At 42.5% G+C, this 18,397-nt stretch overlaps 1 protein-coding gene across 3 annotated transcripts in view; it reads right to left on the bottom strand.

Moving 5' to 3' along the window:
• Positions 1-492: 492 nt before the first annotated feature.
• Positions 493-18,397, bottom strand: part of ckap5 (cytoskeleton associated protein 5) — a 131,942-nt gene continuing 114,037 nt past the window's right edge. For 2 of the 3 annotated variants that reach the window (XM_080189866.1, XM_080189869.1), the window contains 5 exons: positions 16,858-16,995; positions 10,445-10,528; positions 8,592-8,757; positions 5,201-5,358; positions 493-1,618 (listed from right to left, as the gene is read on the bottom strand). In XM_080189866.1, coding sequence (XP_080045992.1) covers positions 1,385-1,618; positions 5,201-5,358; positions 8,592-8,757; positions 10,445-10,528; positions 16,858-16,995 — 780 coding nt within the window. In that variant the 3' untranslated portion in view covers positions 493-1,384. The remainder of the gene's footprint in view (positions 1,619-5,200; positions 5,359-8,591; positions 8,758-10,444; positions 10,529-16,857; positions 16,996-18,397) is intronic. The other variant, XM_080189868.1, reaches the window with a different exon arrangement.

Raw genomic sequence — 18,397 nt, 5'->3', positions numbered from 1 at the left:
TGGAATAATATATGTGCCATTCATTTTCAGGTGGATAAACACAACTTATTGGAAATCTTAAGACTTTTAAACAAGTGCCCACACAATCTAAAAGAAAATAAACAGCCATATTTTTGTCTTGTGACATTTAAGGACTTCACTGAAGTCCCCATGTTTCCACTAATCCATCTTTCCCAGTAGATTTTGGTACACATGCCTTAAAATCTAAGTCTGGGAAATCAATTCCCCAAAGCCATATTAGATATATATATGTCCAATTAAAAACCTTTGCTTAAAAAGGTCTGGTCCAATGCAACTCAGATTCACAAATTATTAAAAGCATGAACCCTACTTGTAAAACACCAATTTGCCTGACCTTACCTTGAATTTCACTGTTGATGCAATTTTTGTCATTCTTTGCAGATAATGTTCAGTTGAGTAATGCAAATTAATCCAAATCCGCTGAAATTAAATCTAATCAGGTTTGTGGGAAAACAATGAGTGGAACCCAAGCAGATTTAAATATTTATCATTTATTATGTTATGCTTCCCCAGTGCTTTGGGAGAGAAAAAAAAAGCATCTTCCAATGGTGAAATCTCTCTGGTCACGTTCCTTCCATGAAATCTATAAAAAGTGAGACTTACACAGCGCCCTAGCTATAAAAGTACCAAGTTAACAGCTACAACTATCCACAAGTTATTGCTTTAAAAATTCTTGAAATTATAATACAGTTTAATTTGGTTAACTTGTAACACAGATCTTTGTTTTAATTGTCTTTATTAAAAAAACACTTAAATATTCATAACCTCATGCCATGCTTCATGATTCCATACAGAATCAACACATTTCAAGTTGAGCTGATCACAGGGAATGAAAAACACAACAAGCAACAGTCAGAACTTTCTAAAAGGAACTAAACAGACAGATCTAGTCAGATAACAGACTTTCATCTCAATATTTAATAGATGGTGCTGCATTAGTCAAAATGAAAGTACAGGCAGCAAGGTCCGAAGTAAATGATCGGAGCCTCAATCTTATCACCTGATGCAATTAAAGTTTCAATTGGAGACATGAGCAATACACAGTAGCCAACAAGTTACTCTGATACTACCCAGATGTTCTTCAGTTTTTGAATGCGAGTGAGAACGTTAGAGAAGCTAACTGAATTATAGAAGTTTAACTGGTTCTAGAAGTCAGTGCGAATGTCACAAGTGCACAACAGTTCAGTATTTGTTGTTAATGCAGTCCAGAAGCCTATATACAGAAATGAATTATGTCACAATACATAGTTATCACTGTATTGTACATAAACCAAAAAAATTATACATACTAGGTCAATGGGAGGCCAATAGCTAGGAAGAGGCCGATGTCAAACTTCATGATTGCACCATTATTATAGACTATTTATTTACGACTGCTTTTTATTCGTTCCAGTCTTTTCTTCAGATCATCGAGGTTAGCTGCTGAAGTCGTGTTGCTGTTGGTCTGCACCGGTGGATGGTGAGATTCTGGTTCTTGGTTATATTCTCGAGAATCTCGAAGGTGGGCGAGTTTATTGTGTAGCAGCTCAGAGGATGATGCAACTGTGGGTACTGTGGGTTTGGACAGAAGTGAGGTTGCAGGCTGTCTTTCTTCAAGCTGTATCAAGATGGAAAAAGATGGTAGTCAGTTAATGCCATTCTGGGATACAAGTAAACAAACTCTAAACTAGCAAGTTATATTTTTGATGGGGAAGTGTAGCAATTATATTTTACAATAAATCCCAAAGCTGAAAGCACAGCTCCCTCATCACTGCCTGTGATTTTGCTGTAGCTCAGAGTTTTTGCTGTATACAGTGCATTAGGCAATTGTGTTATCACATGGACTAAATCAAATTGACCGAAAGCTACATTTGGGGATCTCAAAGATGATGGTGAAACAGATCATCCACCAGACACTTTTGGTTAAAGATGGTTACTAACACTTCAGCCTTGTCTTTTGCACTGACATGCTGGATTCTACCATTATGCAAGGTGGGGGTATTTGTCAAGCCTCTTCTTGTTATTTAATAGCCCAGCAGTCATGACAGCATCTGGCAGGACTGTAGAGCTTTGATCTGACCCACTGGTAATGGGATCACTAAGCTGCATCTTGTTTTTACAACAATTGATGATAATGTCTATGATCCAGACTCAGATGAATTTCAATTCCACCTGCATTGCCGTGACTGTCACTTGGGCCTGTGTTGTAGCTTAAACAGTTTGACAGCTCATTTTTATATACCTGATGCTTCTCCTGACAAGCCCTTCTACACACTGTTGAACGAGGGATGACCCCTGGATGTTTGATAATGTCAGAGTGAGGGATTTGACAGAGATTGTGATAGAATATAATTCTGCTGATTCCACATTGTCTAGTTGTGAGCTGCTGTATCTGTTCAGAATCTATCCCATTCAGAATGGTGGTGATGCCACACAACATGGAGCAGGTTGCTTCCACAAGGATAATCACCCCTAACAACGCTGGCACGGAAGTTGTATAGGCAACAGGAGGTTAAGTCAGTTTTGCCCTCCATCCCCGACGATCTGCCAGATATTTTCTTTAGGACTCAGCTAGCTTGGACAGTGCGAGCATACCACTCAATGACGGAAGGCTAAAAAGAATCACGAAAAGTCATTGGCCAGCAGGATTAAAGGAAAATCCTGCTTTTTATACATACATAAAAAGAGCAAGAGGGTAGCCAGGGAGAGGGCTGGCCCAGTCAAGGACAGGAGAGGGAATCTATGCATGGAGCAAGAGGAAATGGGCGAGATATTAAATGAGTACTCTGCGCCAGTATTCACCAAACAGAACTTAGTGGATGATGAGTCTGGGAAAGGATGGGTAGACAGTTTGAGTCATGTTGAGATCAGAAAGGTGGTGGCATTGAGGTATGTGAGAAATATTAAGGTAGACAAGTCCCCAGGGGCTGATGGGATATACCCCAGAATTCTGAGAGGGGCAAGGGAAGAAACTGCTGGGGCCTTGAGAGAAATCTTTGTATCCTCACTGGCAACAGGAGAGGTCCCAGAAGATTGCAGAATAGGCAATGTTGTTCCTTTAAGAAAGGTAGCAAGAATAATCCAGGTAATTACAGGCTGGTGTGTCTTACGTCAGTGGTAGGGAAATTATTGGAGAGAATTCTTTGAGACAGGATTTACTCCCACTTGGGAGTAACTGGACATATTAGTGAGAGGCAACATGGTTTTGTGAAGGGGAAGTCATGTCTCACGAACTTGATCAAGTTTTTCCAAGAAGCGATGAAGATGATTGATGAGGATAGGGTAGTGGATGTGTCTACATGGGTTTCAGTTAGGCTTTTGACAAGGTCTCTCATGGCAGACTGGTACACAAGATGAAGTCACATGGGATCAAAGGTGAGCTGGCAGGGTAGATACAGAACTGGCTCAGTCACTAAACAGAGAGGGTAGTAGTGGAAGGGTGTGTTTCTGAATGGAGGGCTGTGACAAGTGGTGTTCCTCAGGAATCAGTGCTGGGACCTTTGCTGCTTATATATATATATAATATATATATATATATATATATATATTATATATATATATATAAATAAATGATTTTTAGGAAAATGTAACTGGTTTGATTAGCAAGTTTGCTGACGACACCAACACTGGTGGATCTGTGAATAGTGATGAGGACCAGCAGAGGATAAAGCAGGATATAGCTTGGTTGGAGACTTGGCCGGAGAGATGGCAGATGGAGTTTAATCCGGACAAATGTGAGGTAATGCATTTTGGAAGGTCTAATACAGATAAGAAATATACAGTAAATGGCAGAAGGATCTGGGTGTATAGGTACACAGGTCACTGAAAGTGGTAATGCAGGTGGAGAAGGTAGTCAAGGAGGCATGTGGCCTTCATCGGCCGGGGCATTGAGTTTAAAAATTGTCAAGTCATGTTGTAGTTTTATGGAACATTATATTCCAAGTGTGGCATAACTAGTGTTCAATTCTGGTCACTACACCACCAGAAAGGTGTGGAGGCTTTGGAGAGCATACAGAAAAGATTTATCAGGTTGCTACCTGGTATGGAGGGCATTAGCTATGAGGAGAGGTTGGAAAAACTTGAGTTCGTTCTCACTGGAACGAGAGGTTGAGGTTGCAGGGCGAAGTCTAAACGTTTGAGGGGCATGGGCAGAGTGGATAGTCAAAAGCTTTCTCCCAGGGTGGAAGTCAATTAGTAGGGGGCATAGGTTTAAGGTGCAAGATTTAAAAGGAGATGTACGAGGCAATTTTTTTTTGAGTGGAAGCTGCTGGAACCTGCTGTCAGGGGAGGTAGTGGATACAATAGTGGCTTTTAAGGGGCGGGGGGTGGATCTTGACAAATACATGAAAAGGATGGGAATGGAGGGATATGGTCCCCGAAGGGTAGGGGGTTTTAGTTCAGTTGGGCAGCATGGTCAGCGTAGGCTTGGAGGGCCGAAGGGCCTGTTCCTATGCTGTCATTTTCTTTGTTCCCCAAATCAGAGTACATTCCATACCCCTGATGTGCGCAATGTTTCTTCCATGCAGTGTTCAATATGGAGAAGTACTAATTCATCAGCCAGGGAGGGAGGTTGGTCGGTCACATCAGGAAGTTCTGGATGCCATGAGACCTCATGGGGTCTCGAGGTCTATGTTGACGATTGCCCAGGCCATGTATGCAAATGGAACTGGAATCATATTGGCTATATGCTCCACACAGTATTAGAGGACCAGCTTGCAGCAGAACAAGCTATCCTACAAGATAGGCTATAGCTTTGCTCCAGTAGCCTGTGATATATTCTATAGCAGCAATTTGACATCAAATTCACAATGTTGCATTAATTTTGTATGTACAAAGTGATTAAGGCATGGAATGCCTTGGTGAAATGGAGCCACAAGAGTCTTGATTTCTTTATTCTTTTATGGGATGTGATGTCAGATGTGTTTTTACGACAAAAATAGTTTCTATGATCCAGACTCATTAGTTGAAAGTAAATTCCACTAAATGCCATGGTGTGATTGAACCCACATCCTTGGCCTCTGGATCGCTAATCTAGTGACATCTCCCCTTGCAATCTTGACAATATCGATAAATCATTTTGAATATTGAGTATCGTTTTGTGCTAATTGGGTAAAAAAAATTTCTGGAACCAACACTGACATTATTCTACCAAACACTAGTATTAGAACACCTTAAGACATTAGTCAAAAAGACTTGTTACCTTTGAATTATTTTCCAAGCCACAACGCTGCCGCAGAATTTTTAATCTTTCCAGGTACACAGCTGGACCAACTTCTTCTCCATTTGTGCTTCCTGCAGAAGGGATGGAAGTGGAACTTGCCACATACGGTGACTCATCTGGTGGTGATGAAAACCCTGCTAAATACAGAAATCAAGCACCCATTAAGGATCAAAAGCAAATGAGATTTTTGCATTGTCCATTCTCAATTTATGAGTAGAACTCCTTCCCAGCAAACCCTGTCAGTAACGCACTTGGTGAGCATGACAACTGGACTGTTGCTCTACTCCTTAATGCCTCTTCTGGTTGGCATGTTACCACCCCTCCATTTTTGGATGTGTTGCAGTGCTGCCATTGAATAAGCTCAGGCCTTACAATGGCAGCAAGTATGACTCAAGAGCTGCAGTGGTAACTTTATATACAAGCTGACACCAAACAAATAAAGAAGAGCGCTTCTCTGAACAAGGGACAAACACAGGTCTCAATTGGGGAAGAAAATTATGATCCTGGAGGGTCGAGAATTAACCACGCATCAACAACAGGATGGGCAGCTGCCTGGCTTCCTGGAAACAATTAGCCAGTTAACCCACTGAAACAACTTTGAAGCTTCTCAAGTGAAAATCATCAAGGGGAGACCAATCAGCTGATTGAGGGGCTACATGTATTGGCCAATTAATAGCCACAGAAATAACTGCATCACCCCAATGACATGAACCTTAATCAGATCATCTCACTGGAAGAGCGACATTCCAAAGCATTTTTGAACACTGACATTGTCCATGTGGCATTCTGCTTCAACCCAAACAGCAGAAAATTGTATTTAAATGTTTGAGTGTGGACTGATGGGGTGATAATTGGTCAGGTTAGATTTGTCCTACTATGTCCTGTACAGTACATACTGTGCAATTTGTCAGAGCTTAAGAATCAGGGGGCACAGGTGAATGTAGTGGCCATCACTAAGGAGAAGGTTCCGGTGAAACTGAAAGGCCCGAAAGTCAATAAATCACCTGGACCCAGATGGACTACATCCCCGTGTTCTAAAAGAGATAGCTGAGGAAATTGTGGAGGCGTTGATGGTGATCTTTCAGGAATCACTGGAGGCCGGGAGACTCCCAGAGGACTGGAAAGTAGTTATTGTAACACTGCTTTTTAAGAAGGGAGGGAGACAGCAGGCAGGAAATTATAGGCCGGCCAGCCTGACTTCAGTCATTGGCAAGATTTTAGACAGTCCATTATTAAAGGTGAGACGGTGGAATATTTGGAAGTGCATGATAAAGTAGGACTGAGTCAGCACGGCTTCATCAAGGGGAGGTCATGTCTAACAAATCTGTTAGAGTTCTTTGAGGAAGTAAGAAAGTTAGATGAAAGGAGAACCACTGGATGTGATTTATTTAAATTTCCAGAAGGCCTTTGACAAGGTGCTGCGTAGGAGACTGTTAAATAAGTTGCGTCCATGGTGTTAAGGACACAATCCTGGCCTGGACAAAGGATTGGTGACTGGTAGAAGGTGGAGTGGGGATGAAGGTCCTTTTCAGGATGGCAGCCAATGACTAGTGGTGTGCCTCAGGGGTCAGAGCTGGGACCACAACTTTTCACAATATACATTAACAATTTGTAAGAAGGAATTGAAGGCAGTGTTGCTAATTTTGCAGATGATACAAAGGTATGCAGCGGGACAATTGTATTGAGGAAACGGGGGGTTTGGACAGATTTGTACAGTGGGTAAAGACATGGCAGATGGGACACAACATGGAGAAGTGAGGTTATGCACTTTGGAAGGAGGAATGGAGGCAAAGACTATTTTCTAAATGGGGAGATACTTAGGAAATCAGAAGCACAAAGGGGCTTGGGAGTCACTGTTCCAGTGATTGATGTGCAGGTTCAGTCAGCAGTTTGGGAGGCAATGTTAGCATTCATGACAAGAAGGATAGAATACAAGAGTAGGGATGTACTTCTGGGGCTGTACAAGGCTTGGTCAAAACCAGCTGGAGTATTGTGAGCAGTTTTGGGCCATATCTAAGGAAAGATGTGCTGGCCTTGGAAAAGGATCCAGAGGAGGTTCACAAGAATGATCCCTGGAATGAACAGATTGTCTTATGAGGAACAGTTGAGGACTCTGGGTCTGTATTTGGAGTTTAGAAGGATGAGAGGGAATCTTATTGAAACTTACAGGATATTGCAAGTCCTGGATAGAACAGACGTGGAGAAGATTTAGTAGAAAGAGCACGACTTCAGGCTAAAGGGACAGCTTTTTAAAATAAGAACACAAGAAATAGGAGCAGGAGTAGGCCATCTAGCCCTTCGAGCCTGCCCCACCATTCAATAAGATCATGGCTGATCTGAAGTGGATCAGTTCCACTTTCCCACTTTCTCCCCATAACCCTTAATTCCCTTGTCTGTCAAAAACCTATCTACCCGTGACTTAAATATATTTAGCGAGGTAGCCTCCACCACTTCAATGGGCAGAGAATTCCAGAGATTCACCACCCTTTGAGTGAAGAAGTTCCTCCTCAACTCCGTTCTAAACTGCCTCCTCCCTTATTGAGGCAGTGCCCTCTAGTCCTGCTGTCCTTTGAGGAAGAATCTCTCTACCTCTACCCTATCCATCCTTTTCATTATCTTATACATCTCTATAAGATCCCCCCCATATCTTTCTAAACTCCAACGAGTAGACCCAGTCTATTTAATCTCTCTTCATAGTCTAACCCCCTCATCTCCAATATCAGCCTAGTGAACCTCCTCTGCACTCCCTCCAAGGCCAAAATATCCTTGCGCAAGTGCGGCGACCAAAACTGCACAGTACTCCAGCTGTGGACTCACCAGTGCCCTGTACAGTTGCAGCAAGATCTCCCTGCTTTTATATTCTATCCCCCTTGCTATAAAGGCCAGCATCCCATTCGCCTTCTTGATCACCTGCTGCACCTGCAGACTGGGTTTTTGCGACTCATGCACAAGGACCCCCAGTTCCCTCTGCACCGTAGCATGCTGCAGCTTTTCGCCCTTTAAATAGTAATCCCTCCTACTATTATTTATCCACTTTGGCAGAAATAGAGATGAGGAAGAATTTCTTCAGCCAGAGTGGTGAATCCGTGGAACTCTTTGCTGCAAAAGGCTGCAGAGGCTGGGTCATTGAGGGGCTTTAAGACAGAAATAGATAGGTTCTTGATTAATAAGGGGATCAGGGGCTATAGGGAAAAAGCATGAAAATGGGGATGAGAATAATATCAGCCATGATTGAATGGCAGAGCAGACTCAATGAGTCGAGTGGCCTAATTCTGCACCTATGTCTTATGGTCTTATTTTCCACTGGGTAGATGCCAACGCTGCGGCTGTTCTGAAACAATTTGTATAGTGGTGCAGCATTTACTCTTACCAGAACTGGATGACGAAGATATCCTTCCTTTCCCTTCTCTTTCATTCTCCACAAGCCGCAGACCTCTTTCAATGTAATTCTGAAAAAACTGAGATGATTTCCTTAAGAATGGCTCAATGTCCGCATCTGAATATTTTTTTCTGTACTCATAAAGTTCCGCTAATCCCTATGGAGAGAGAAGAATAAGGTTAGCTGTAGGGTAGAATTTAAAAGGTGATTAAAAACTAAAAAAAAACTCAAGTTAGGCAGCACTTGTGGGGAGAAACAAAATTAACGTTTCAGGTCTGCGGCCATTTCATCAGAATTGAGAAATTTTCAATCTTGTAAAAAAAGGGAATTGATAAGGTAAATGTAGTGAAGACACTGCCATTTGAGGGGAGACCATAATTAAGCTAATTAAATAGAAAACAATTACCAATAATTCCAATAGAAAATTCAGGAGAAATATATTTTTAGCTAAGATGGTGACTTAGTGGTGATGTCACTTGACTAATAATCTAGAGGCCAGGTTAATACCCGAGGACACGGGTTAAATCAGTTCCAAAAAGCCACATGGACACAAAACATTACTTTTTTGCCAGAGGTGCTGTCAGACTTGCTAGATTTTTCCGAAACTCTTTATTGCAATCCAACCATGGTAGTTAGTGGAATTTAAAATCAAATCAATAAAAATCTGGAATTGAAAGCTAGCCTCAGTAATTGTGACCATCATACTATAGATTGTCATAAAAACTCACTAATGTCCTCTGGAGAGGCGGCCTGCCTGGTCCAGCCTATATATCACTCCAGAACTACAGCAATGCGGTCGATCCTTAAATTAGCAAGCTGCCCAGCTGTACTAAACCACCACAGAAAAGTTCCCAGATGGACTACAGCGGTTCAAAATGGCACACCACCATCTTCAAGAACAATTAGGGATGGGCAACAAATGCTGGTCTATTCAGCAATGCCCACATCCCATGAATAACTTTTTTTTAAAATTACTCAACATGTGGTTAGAATGTGTCACCTTTTACCACTTGGAGCAGCAAGATGACTAGCAAAAGTACAGAGGACGAGCCTCAAAACATGCAGGAGAAAGGAACAGAAAAATGCTTCAATGAAGCAGGGTTGGAGGCAACCTGTGTGAATCACTGACCTACTGGTCTGAATGGTTTGTTTCTGAATTGTGAACAGGGGAGGGAGAAGGATGGGAGAGTTCTGCACCTGAACATGAATACTTTATTATTCACTACACAGGAGATAGGTGGGTGCTTGTGCTCAGATTGAAGATATCAAATCTGAAGATTTAAACGAGGCTGGAAGATTAGTCTAACTTTAGCTAGAGGTAGGAACCTCCAGGGTAACATCACGAAACTCAGTCCTAGAACTCTCAAGTCACTCAGCTGGGAAAGGAAATGCTGCTAGAAGCAGAGAATAGCTTTAGACTGGTTTGAAGAGAGTAAAGTGTCCAATTAAGGGACAAGTATAATTGCACTGGGAATTTTCAGTTGTTTATAAAGTTAACTGGGTGAGCACTTCTGTAATCTGGGGTTTAAGTTGCCCACAGAACCAGTGTGTTTTTAGTCAATGTTGCGTTTTGTTTGGTGCACTAAGTTTTAGAACTTAAAAATCTTGTCATTTGATCCTTTCAGTCAGTTACTGCCCTTTGAAAATTATTGGTCCCTGTAGGGAACACATCAGATGGCAAAGATCAAAGGTGGTTTAGTCACAAGTACAGAACTGAACTGAAATATTTCAGTAGTGGCACAGACATTGTTCATGACACAGGTCCATGGCATGTGAAATCCAACTCCAGCATTAAATGCACAAATCTGACGGTTTTTTTGAATGTTCAGAAAAATTCAACTTGCCTCCCTTGTGTTTTCTTTGGATCCAATCTTCTTGAATATTTCTGCCAAGGTTTCACTTATCTTTGCTTTTGATTCTTTATCTTCCTACAAGAAATATATGAATTTACAATACTGACAACATAAAAATCTAAACTGATGCTTGTTGTACCCAGAAATTTCAGTAGCTGTGGAATTTACACAAGATAATTCTGTAGAAACAGATCATCCCAATTCCAAGAAAATTGTTTTCGGCATTTGGTAGATCAACTCCTCTCTTAAAATCAATTAGATTGTGTAAACTTTGATCAGCATGTAGTTGGTTTGATAAGGTACCTCACAAGAGGTTACTGCAGAAGGTCAGAGGACATGGAGTTGGGGGTAGGGTGTTAGCGTGGATAGAGGATTGGTTGTCAAATAGGAGGCAGAGAGTGGGGGTCAATGGGTGCTATTCGGATTGGCGGTTGGTGACTAGTGGAGTGCCCCAGGGGTCGGTGCTGGGGCCTCAGCTATTTACCATTTATATAGATGATCTGGAGGAGGGAACCGAGTGTAGGGTGTCGAAATTTGCTGATGACACCAAGATTGGGGGAAAGGCAAATTGTGCGGAGGGTGTGGAGAGTCTGCAGAAGGATCTAGATAGGCTGGGCGAATGGGCCAGGAAATGGCAAATGGAATTTAATGTTGGCAAGTGTGAGGTGGTCCACTTTGGTAGGAAGAATGGTAGGAAGGACTATTACTTACGTGGCGAAAAACTGCAGCAGGCGACGGTGCAAAGGGACCTCGGGGTCCTTGTGCATGAGTCGCAAAAACCCAGCCTGCAGGTGCAGCAGGTGGTCAGGAAGGCGAATGGGATGCTGGCCTTCATAGCGAGGGGGATTGAATATAAAAGTAGGGAGGTCTTGCTGCAGCTGTATAGGGCATTGGTGAGGCCGCAGCTGGAGTACTGTGTGCAGTTTTGGGCGCCGCACCTGCGCAAGGATATTTTGGCCTTGGAGGGAGTGCAGAGGAGGTTTACTAGGCTGATACCGGAGTTGAGGGGGTTGAGCTATGAGGAGAGGCTGAATAAACTAGGCTTGTACTCGTTAGAGTTTAGAAGAATGAGGGGAGATCTCATTGAGACGTATAAGATGATGAATGGGATGGATAGGATAGAGGTGGACAGACTCTTCCCGCTCAAAAAAGACAGTAGGACTAGGGGGCACAGCCTCAAGATAAAGGGGGGGCAGTTCAGAACGGAGTTGAGGAGGAACTTCTTCACTCAAAGGGTGGTGAATCTCTGGAATTCTCTGCCCGTTGAAGTGGTGGAGGGTGCCTCGCTAAATATTTTTAAGAAGCGGGTTGATGGGTTTTTGATAAGAGAGGGGATTAAGGGTTATGGGGAGAGGGCGGGAAAGTGGAACTGAGCCACGACAGATCAGCCATGATCTTATTGAATGGCGGGGCAGGCTCGAAGGGCCAGATGGCCTACTCCTGCTCCTATTTCTTATGTTCTTATGTTCTTATGATTAGAAATTGAACATTATTCACTCCTTGACTGCTCTTCTCAATAAATTAGAAAATAAAAGGACCACGTTGTAGATATATGCAACACGGCTGAATCATACAACAATACTTATCAGCAGAAACATCTTCCTCATTCTGAAAGTTCAACCTCCACACATTCCTCCATGGTAAAATCTTCCTCAATTATGGGTGAGCAGCAAACTATAATGACATACTGCTATTTTGGCAAGTTGACTCTTTCTCTCTTTTGCTAAAGTTCATTCGGAAATGTAAGCCAAATCAACAAAGGAAAGGGAATATGTTCAGGGGTATTGTGCACATGATTTGCTCTCTCCCCACCCTCACCCATTTTTATATACCCTTTAAGGGGATGCTGCCACATTAATAAATTAACATTAATTTTCTCCACATACAGATGCTTCCCAAAGAGGTCAGAACCCTAAAGATTTTCCCCTCCCTCACATGAGGGTTAACCACACCACCTGGATTGGAATCAGCTAACTCAGTACATCTAAATGATTAAGCTAATGTTCTCTGATCTCATTTTTCTTAATTCTTTGGGAAGCCACGGAATACCCCAAAATAAGACAGACACACAATAAATTTGCATCTCTCTATTCGTGTGTCTTGACTATTGACTGATACAGGCTCTTAGTCACACCTATTGGGAAAGGAGAATTGTTCAACATAAAAACAAGTTTAGCCAAAAAAAGGAATGTGGACTATTGGATAGAAATAATTCAGACCCCTGTTCACAAAGCAACTGAAGGTCCCCAGACTATCATGGTCAGGGATAGATTGTGAAGGGAATGGATGCCAACCAATATCTATTACAGACAATGATTTTCTGCAGATTCATTGAACATTCTTTCTGTAAAGACGCTATTCCATTCTCCTAGTTTCTCCATCTCATCTCAGTGTCACTTATATTTTCTGCGAAGGTCGCCCACCATACTTGAGGCAGTCCTTGATCCATTGCATTGTGTTCTCATTTCTCCCCACCTCTCCCAGAACCACTATAAAAAGGTTCTCTGTGTCTTCAATCTACCTCCCAAGGAGCCTCCACATTCAAGGGATTTCTCCCCTCCTAGCATTCCAAAGGGAACATCCCCGTGACACCCAGGTCCATTCTTCAATCACACGCAAGGCATGTGCAGGAAAGAATGTGCCCTTTTACCTCCTGACTTCCCAATATCCAGAGTCTCAAACACTCCTTCCCAGGTGAAGCAATGATTTATTTGCACTTTCAATTGAAAACTTCTTTCAATTTAGTATATCGTATTCACAACTCAATGCAGTCTCACAGTGGTGAGATCACAGCCTGAGTGATAATTTTGAACACCTCTGTTCAGTCCACTACCATAAGATAAATAGGAGTAAGCCATTCAGCCCCTCAAACCTACTCTGCCATTCAATATCACAGCTGATTGAATTGGTTCTAGACTCCACCTCATTGCCTGCTCCCCCATAATAATTAAGTCTTTAGAGAATGAGAAAGGGGAGCTAGTGGTAGGGGATGGGGATGGGGATATGGCTAAGGTCTTGAATAACTTTTTTGTTTCTGTCTTCACGGAAGAGGACGTGAATAATTTGCCGGGTGTTAGCGATGGAAAGGTGGTAGGAATGGAGGGTCTTAATGACATTACTGTTACTAGAGAGGTGGTGCTCGACAGACTGGAGGGGCTGATTGTGGACAAGTCCCCAGGACCGGATGGAATGCATCCGAGGGTTCTGAAAGAAATGGCGGAGGTTATAGTGGATGCCTTGGTGGTTATTTTCCAGACGTCGCTGGATTCCGGGGAAGTGCCGGAAGATTGGAAAACGGCTAATGTTACGCCGTTGTTTAAGAAGGGTGCCAGGCAAAAGGCGGGGAATTATAGGCCGGTTAGTTTAACGTCTGTGGTAGGTAAAATGTTAGAATCCGTCATTAAGCAGGAAATTGCGAGGCATCTTGAAGGGAATTGCTTGATTGGGCGGACGCAACACGGTTTCATTAAAGGGAAGTCGTGTCTGACAAATTTACTGGAGTTCTATGAGGATGTGTCTAGGGCAGTGGATAGAGGAGAGCCGGTGGATGTGGCCTTTCTGGATTTTCAGAAGGCGTTTGACAAGGTACCTCACAAGAGGTTATTGCAGAAGGTCAGGGGACATGGAGTTGGGGGTAGGGTGTTAGCGTGGATAGAGGATTGGTTGTCAAATAGGAGGCAGAGAGTGGGGGTCAATGGGTGCTATTCGGATTGGCGGTTGGTGACTAGTGGGGTGCCCCAGGGGTCGGTGCTGGGGCCTCAGCTATTTACCATTTATATAGATGATCTGGAGGAGGGAACCGAGTGCAGGGTGTCGAAATTTGCTGATGACACCAAGATTGGGGGAAAGGCAAATTGTGCGGAGGGTGTGGAGAGTCTGCAGAAGGATCTAGATAGGCTGGACGAATGGGCCAGGAACTGGCAAATGGAATTTAATGTTGGCAAGTGTGAGGTGGTCCACTTTGGTAGGAATAATGGTAGGAAGGACTATTACTTACGTGGCGAAAAACTGCAGCAGGCGACGGTGCAGAGGGACCTCGGGGTCCTTGTGCATGAGTCGCAAAAACCCAGCTTGCAGGTGCAGCAGGTGGTCAGGAAGGCGAATGGGATGCTGGCCTTCATAGCGAGGGGGATTGAATATAAAAGTAGGGAGGTCTTGCTGCAGCTGTATAGGGCATTGGTGAGGCCGCAGCTGGAGTACTGTGTGCAGTTTTGGGCGCCGCACCTGCGCAAGGATATTTTGGCCCTGGAGGGAGTGCAGAGGAGGTTTACTAGGCTGATACCGGAGTTGAGGGGGTTGAGCTATGAGGAGAGGCTGAATAAACTAGGCTTGTACTCGCTAGAGTTTAGAAGAATGAGGGGAGATCTCATTGAGACGTATAAGATGATGAATGGGATGGATAGGATAGAGGTGGAGAGACTCTTCCCGCTCAAAAAAGACAGTAAGACTAGGGGGCACAGCCTCAAGATAAAGGGGAGGCGGTTTAGAACGGAGTTGAGGAGGAACTTCTTCACTCAAAGGGTGGTGAATCTCTGGAATTCTCTGCCCGTTGAAGTGGTGGAGGCTGCCTCGCTAAATATTTTTAAGAAGCGGGTTGATGGGTTTTTGATAAGAGAGGGGATTAAGGGTTATGGGGAGAGGGCGGGAAAGTGGAACTGAGCCACGACAGATCAGCCATGATCTTATTGAATGGCGGGGCAGGCTCGAAGGGCTAGATGGCCTACTCCTGCTCCTATTTCTTATGTTATGATGAAATCTGCCTAATTCAGCCCTAATATATTCAAATGAGTCAGCCTCCACTGCTCTCTGGAGGAGAGAATTCTACCTCAGGGGGAAAAAAAAAGAATCCTTTTCATCTTGGTCTTAAGTGGGAGAGCTCTTATTTTTAAGCTTTCTCCCCCACAAGGGGAAACATCCTCGCAGCACTCAGTCAAGCTCCTTTAATCTTACGTTTTAATAAGATTGCCTCACATTCTTCTAAACTCCAAGCCACAATGAGTATAAGCATATTCTGCATCAGCCTAATGAACTTTTTCTGAACTGTTCTTAAAGCAATTATATCCTTTTTCAAATGAGACTAAAACTGTACACAGTACTTCAGATGAGGTCACAAAGGCCTTGTACAATTGAGCAACATTTGCTTGTTTATATTGCATTATTCCTCTTGCAATAAAGGACAACATTCCAGTTGCCTTTCCAATGACTTGCTGTATCTGCATGTTAATGCTGTGATTCAGACAGTATGAATGAGCTTCTGGTTCCTTGCTATGATAATTCTCCATCCCCAGCCCTGATCTCTGCATTCCCAGCCATCTACCAAATAAACCAATGTGTTTTCCTCCAATTAAACTAAACAGAGACTAGAAAAAGTTTAGTTATTTGATTGAACAGCCTCCTTCTGGATTCAGTACTGAATTTAACAATTTCAGATGAAACGCTCCCATTCTTTCCTAATAGCAGTGCCGATGATTCTAGACATTGTTTCATTCTTTCCTGTCTCATTTCCATCTGCATTGCTTTCTCGTCATTAAACTACACCCACCTACCACCACATCAATGACCTCCCCCTCTGTTCTTTCCTCCATTCTTCATTCCCTACCTCTCCATCTGCTTTTTCTGATAGAAGGATAAAGATTACAAACATTAACTTACTTTCTTCTCAGATGTTACCCAACCTGAATAGTTACAGCATTATATGTTTATATGTCTAGAGAACCACATTTCAGTTCATGAGATGCTTACCCAGTAGGATACGTAGAACAGCACAGAAGAAGATGCGATGCTGATTAACCAGTGTAATACTGGAGCTAAAATAGTTAAATTATGTTTGCATTTGTTTAAGTACATAGAAAGTTAAGGGAGGAACCAACTGTGTTCAAAAAAAAAACAATCTTATAAAACTGATGAGAGAGAGAAAAACTATTTCCTTTTCTGAGAAAATCCAGAATGAAATCCGAATTGGAACTAGGTTCTCCTGGGGTGAGGTTAAAAAGCACGTGTCCATTAGGAATTAGAGATTTGGAAATACTTGCCACAAAAGGCTGTTGTGGCTAGACAAATGGATAATTTTCGAACTTGCTATAGTTAGGCAAGGATAATGGGGAGAGGTGGTGGTGGTGAAGATAATTTTCAAAACAAGGCCTTGGATAGTGAAGTTGTACCGCTTGGCCAAAATGGCAAAGGAAAGAAACAAACTTCTTTGATGTTTATGGCTTTACTTCCAACCCTCCCTCATTCCAAGGTAACAGCAACTCCAATTTACATACAATAGGTAACTGACGGTGGAAGAATTCAAATATTCTACTTTGCAGCTACATTAATGTTCTTACACATGCAAATATAGCTGCCATGGCTCAAAACTGCGATCAAGTTTTAGTTGCTCAAGTTTCCAGTTTGATACATACTATTGTAGAACCACCCTTTTCTGTTTCTGAATCAATCTTTCCACCTGACAAAGCCATGGAGTGTTTAGTGACACGTCGAAGATAGGCCTCCAGTTCCGATTCATTCTTGTTCTCAATCAGCACTAGATGATCCATAATCTGGTATAAAAGAGTAGTTGAGAAAGTTAAGCATCACACAGCATTTTAATTTGCCTGTTTCCAATTGTATTTAGAGGTGCAAATATCACATAACTGTTGCAATTTGTAATAACAATGAAATATTGAAATTATTCCTTCAACTTGTTCATTCTAACATTGCTTGGATTGAGAGAATGCATGAATATTGGCCATTTTTGAATTTTAAAACTTATTCAGAGACTATTAGCACTATTGCTCTTTCAATGCAGGCACTGAGAAGGAAAAAACATAACTCAACTTGGTGCCAGAGCACAAAAGGTTAACTAGTTCACAAAATAAGAAAGGAAATTCTTCACTTTCAGGTATAGTCTTGCTGTGAATGAATACTGGAGCTAAATAACATATACTTTGGGGAAGCAACTTTTCAAGAGATCTTTCAGCTGCAATTCATGCATTAACTACTCACAAAAAGTGGCATTTTGCTCTGGGTGATATTTGCCAGACTTCCGATCAAATAACAACTATGAAAGTCCACAGAAGTATAACATAGGAAACCTCATTGCTCCACAGCCTACGTACAAGCGATACTGCCCAATACATTGGGGCAAAATTCTGTGGATTCTTCCTTGACATCTGCAAAGAAAGTGAAATACCACAAAACACCAGCCCAGATTGGCATTTTGGAAGGATAGATAGGGAGGAAAAGGAGGTGGGATAGGTCTGTTAATTAAGGATAACATCAGAGCACTAGTGAGAGACAATATAGACACTAAGGAGCAAAATGTGGCGTTGTTGTGGGTGGAGATAAGAAATAGTAAGGGGAAAAAGTCACTGGTGGGCATGGTCTATAGGCCCCCAAATAATAACTTGAGGTGGGGTGGGCTATAAACAAGCAAACAACAGATGCGCGTAAAAAAAAGAACAGCAATAGTCATGGGGGATTTTAACCTACATATTGATTGGTCGACTCAAGTCGGACGCGGTGGACTTGAGGAAGAGTTCTTAGAGTGCTGTCGGGATAGTTTCCTGAAACAGTATGTTACAGAACCTACGAGGGAGCGAGCGAGCTATCTTGGATCTGGTCCTGTATAGTGAGACAGGTAAAATTAATGATCTTCTTGTGAGGGATCCTCTTGGAATGAGTGATCACAATATGGTTGAATTTCTAATACAGATGGAGGGTGAGAAAGTAGGGTCCCAAATCAGTGTCCTCTGCTTGAGCAAAGGGGAGTACGATAGGGTGTAGTTGGCTAATGTAGACTGGGAGCGCAGGCTAGTTGGTGGGACAGTTGAGGAAAAGTGGAGGATTTTTAAGGGGAACTTTTCTCAGTACTCAGCAAAAATATATTCCAGTGAATAAGGAGGAATGTAAGAAAAGGGATAACCAGCTGTGGATACCTAAGGAAATAAAAGAGTATCAAAT

This window comes from Carcharhinus amblyrhynchos, chromosome 6 (assembly GCF_965287045.1).
Source record: "Carcharhinus amblyrhynchos chromosome 6, sCarAmb.v2.hapA, whole genome shotgun sequence".
NCBI classification, from domain to species: Eukaryota; Metazoa; Chordata; class Chondrichthyes; order Carcharhiniformes; family Carcharhinidae; genus Carcharhinus; species Carcharhinus amblyrhynchos.
This window is presented reverse-complemented; position numbering and strand designations above follow the sequence as displayed.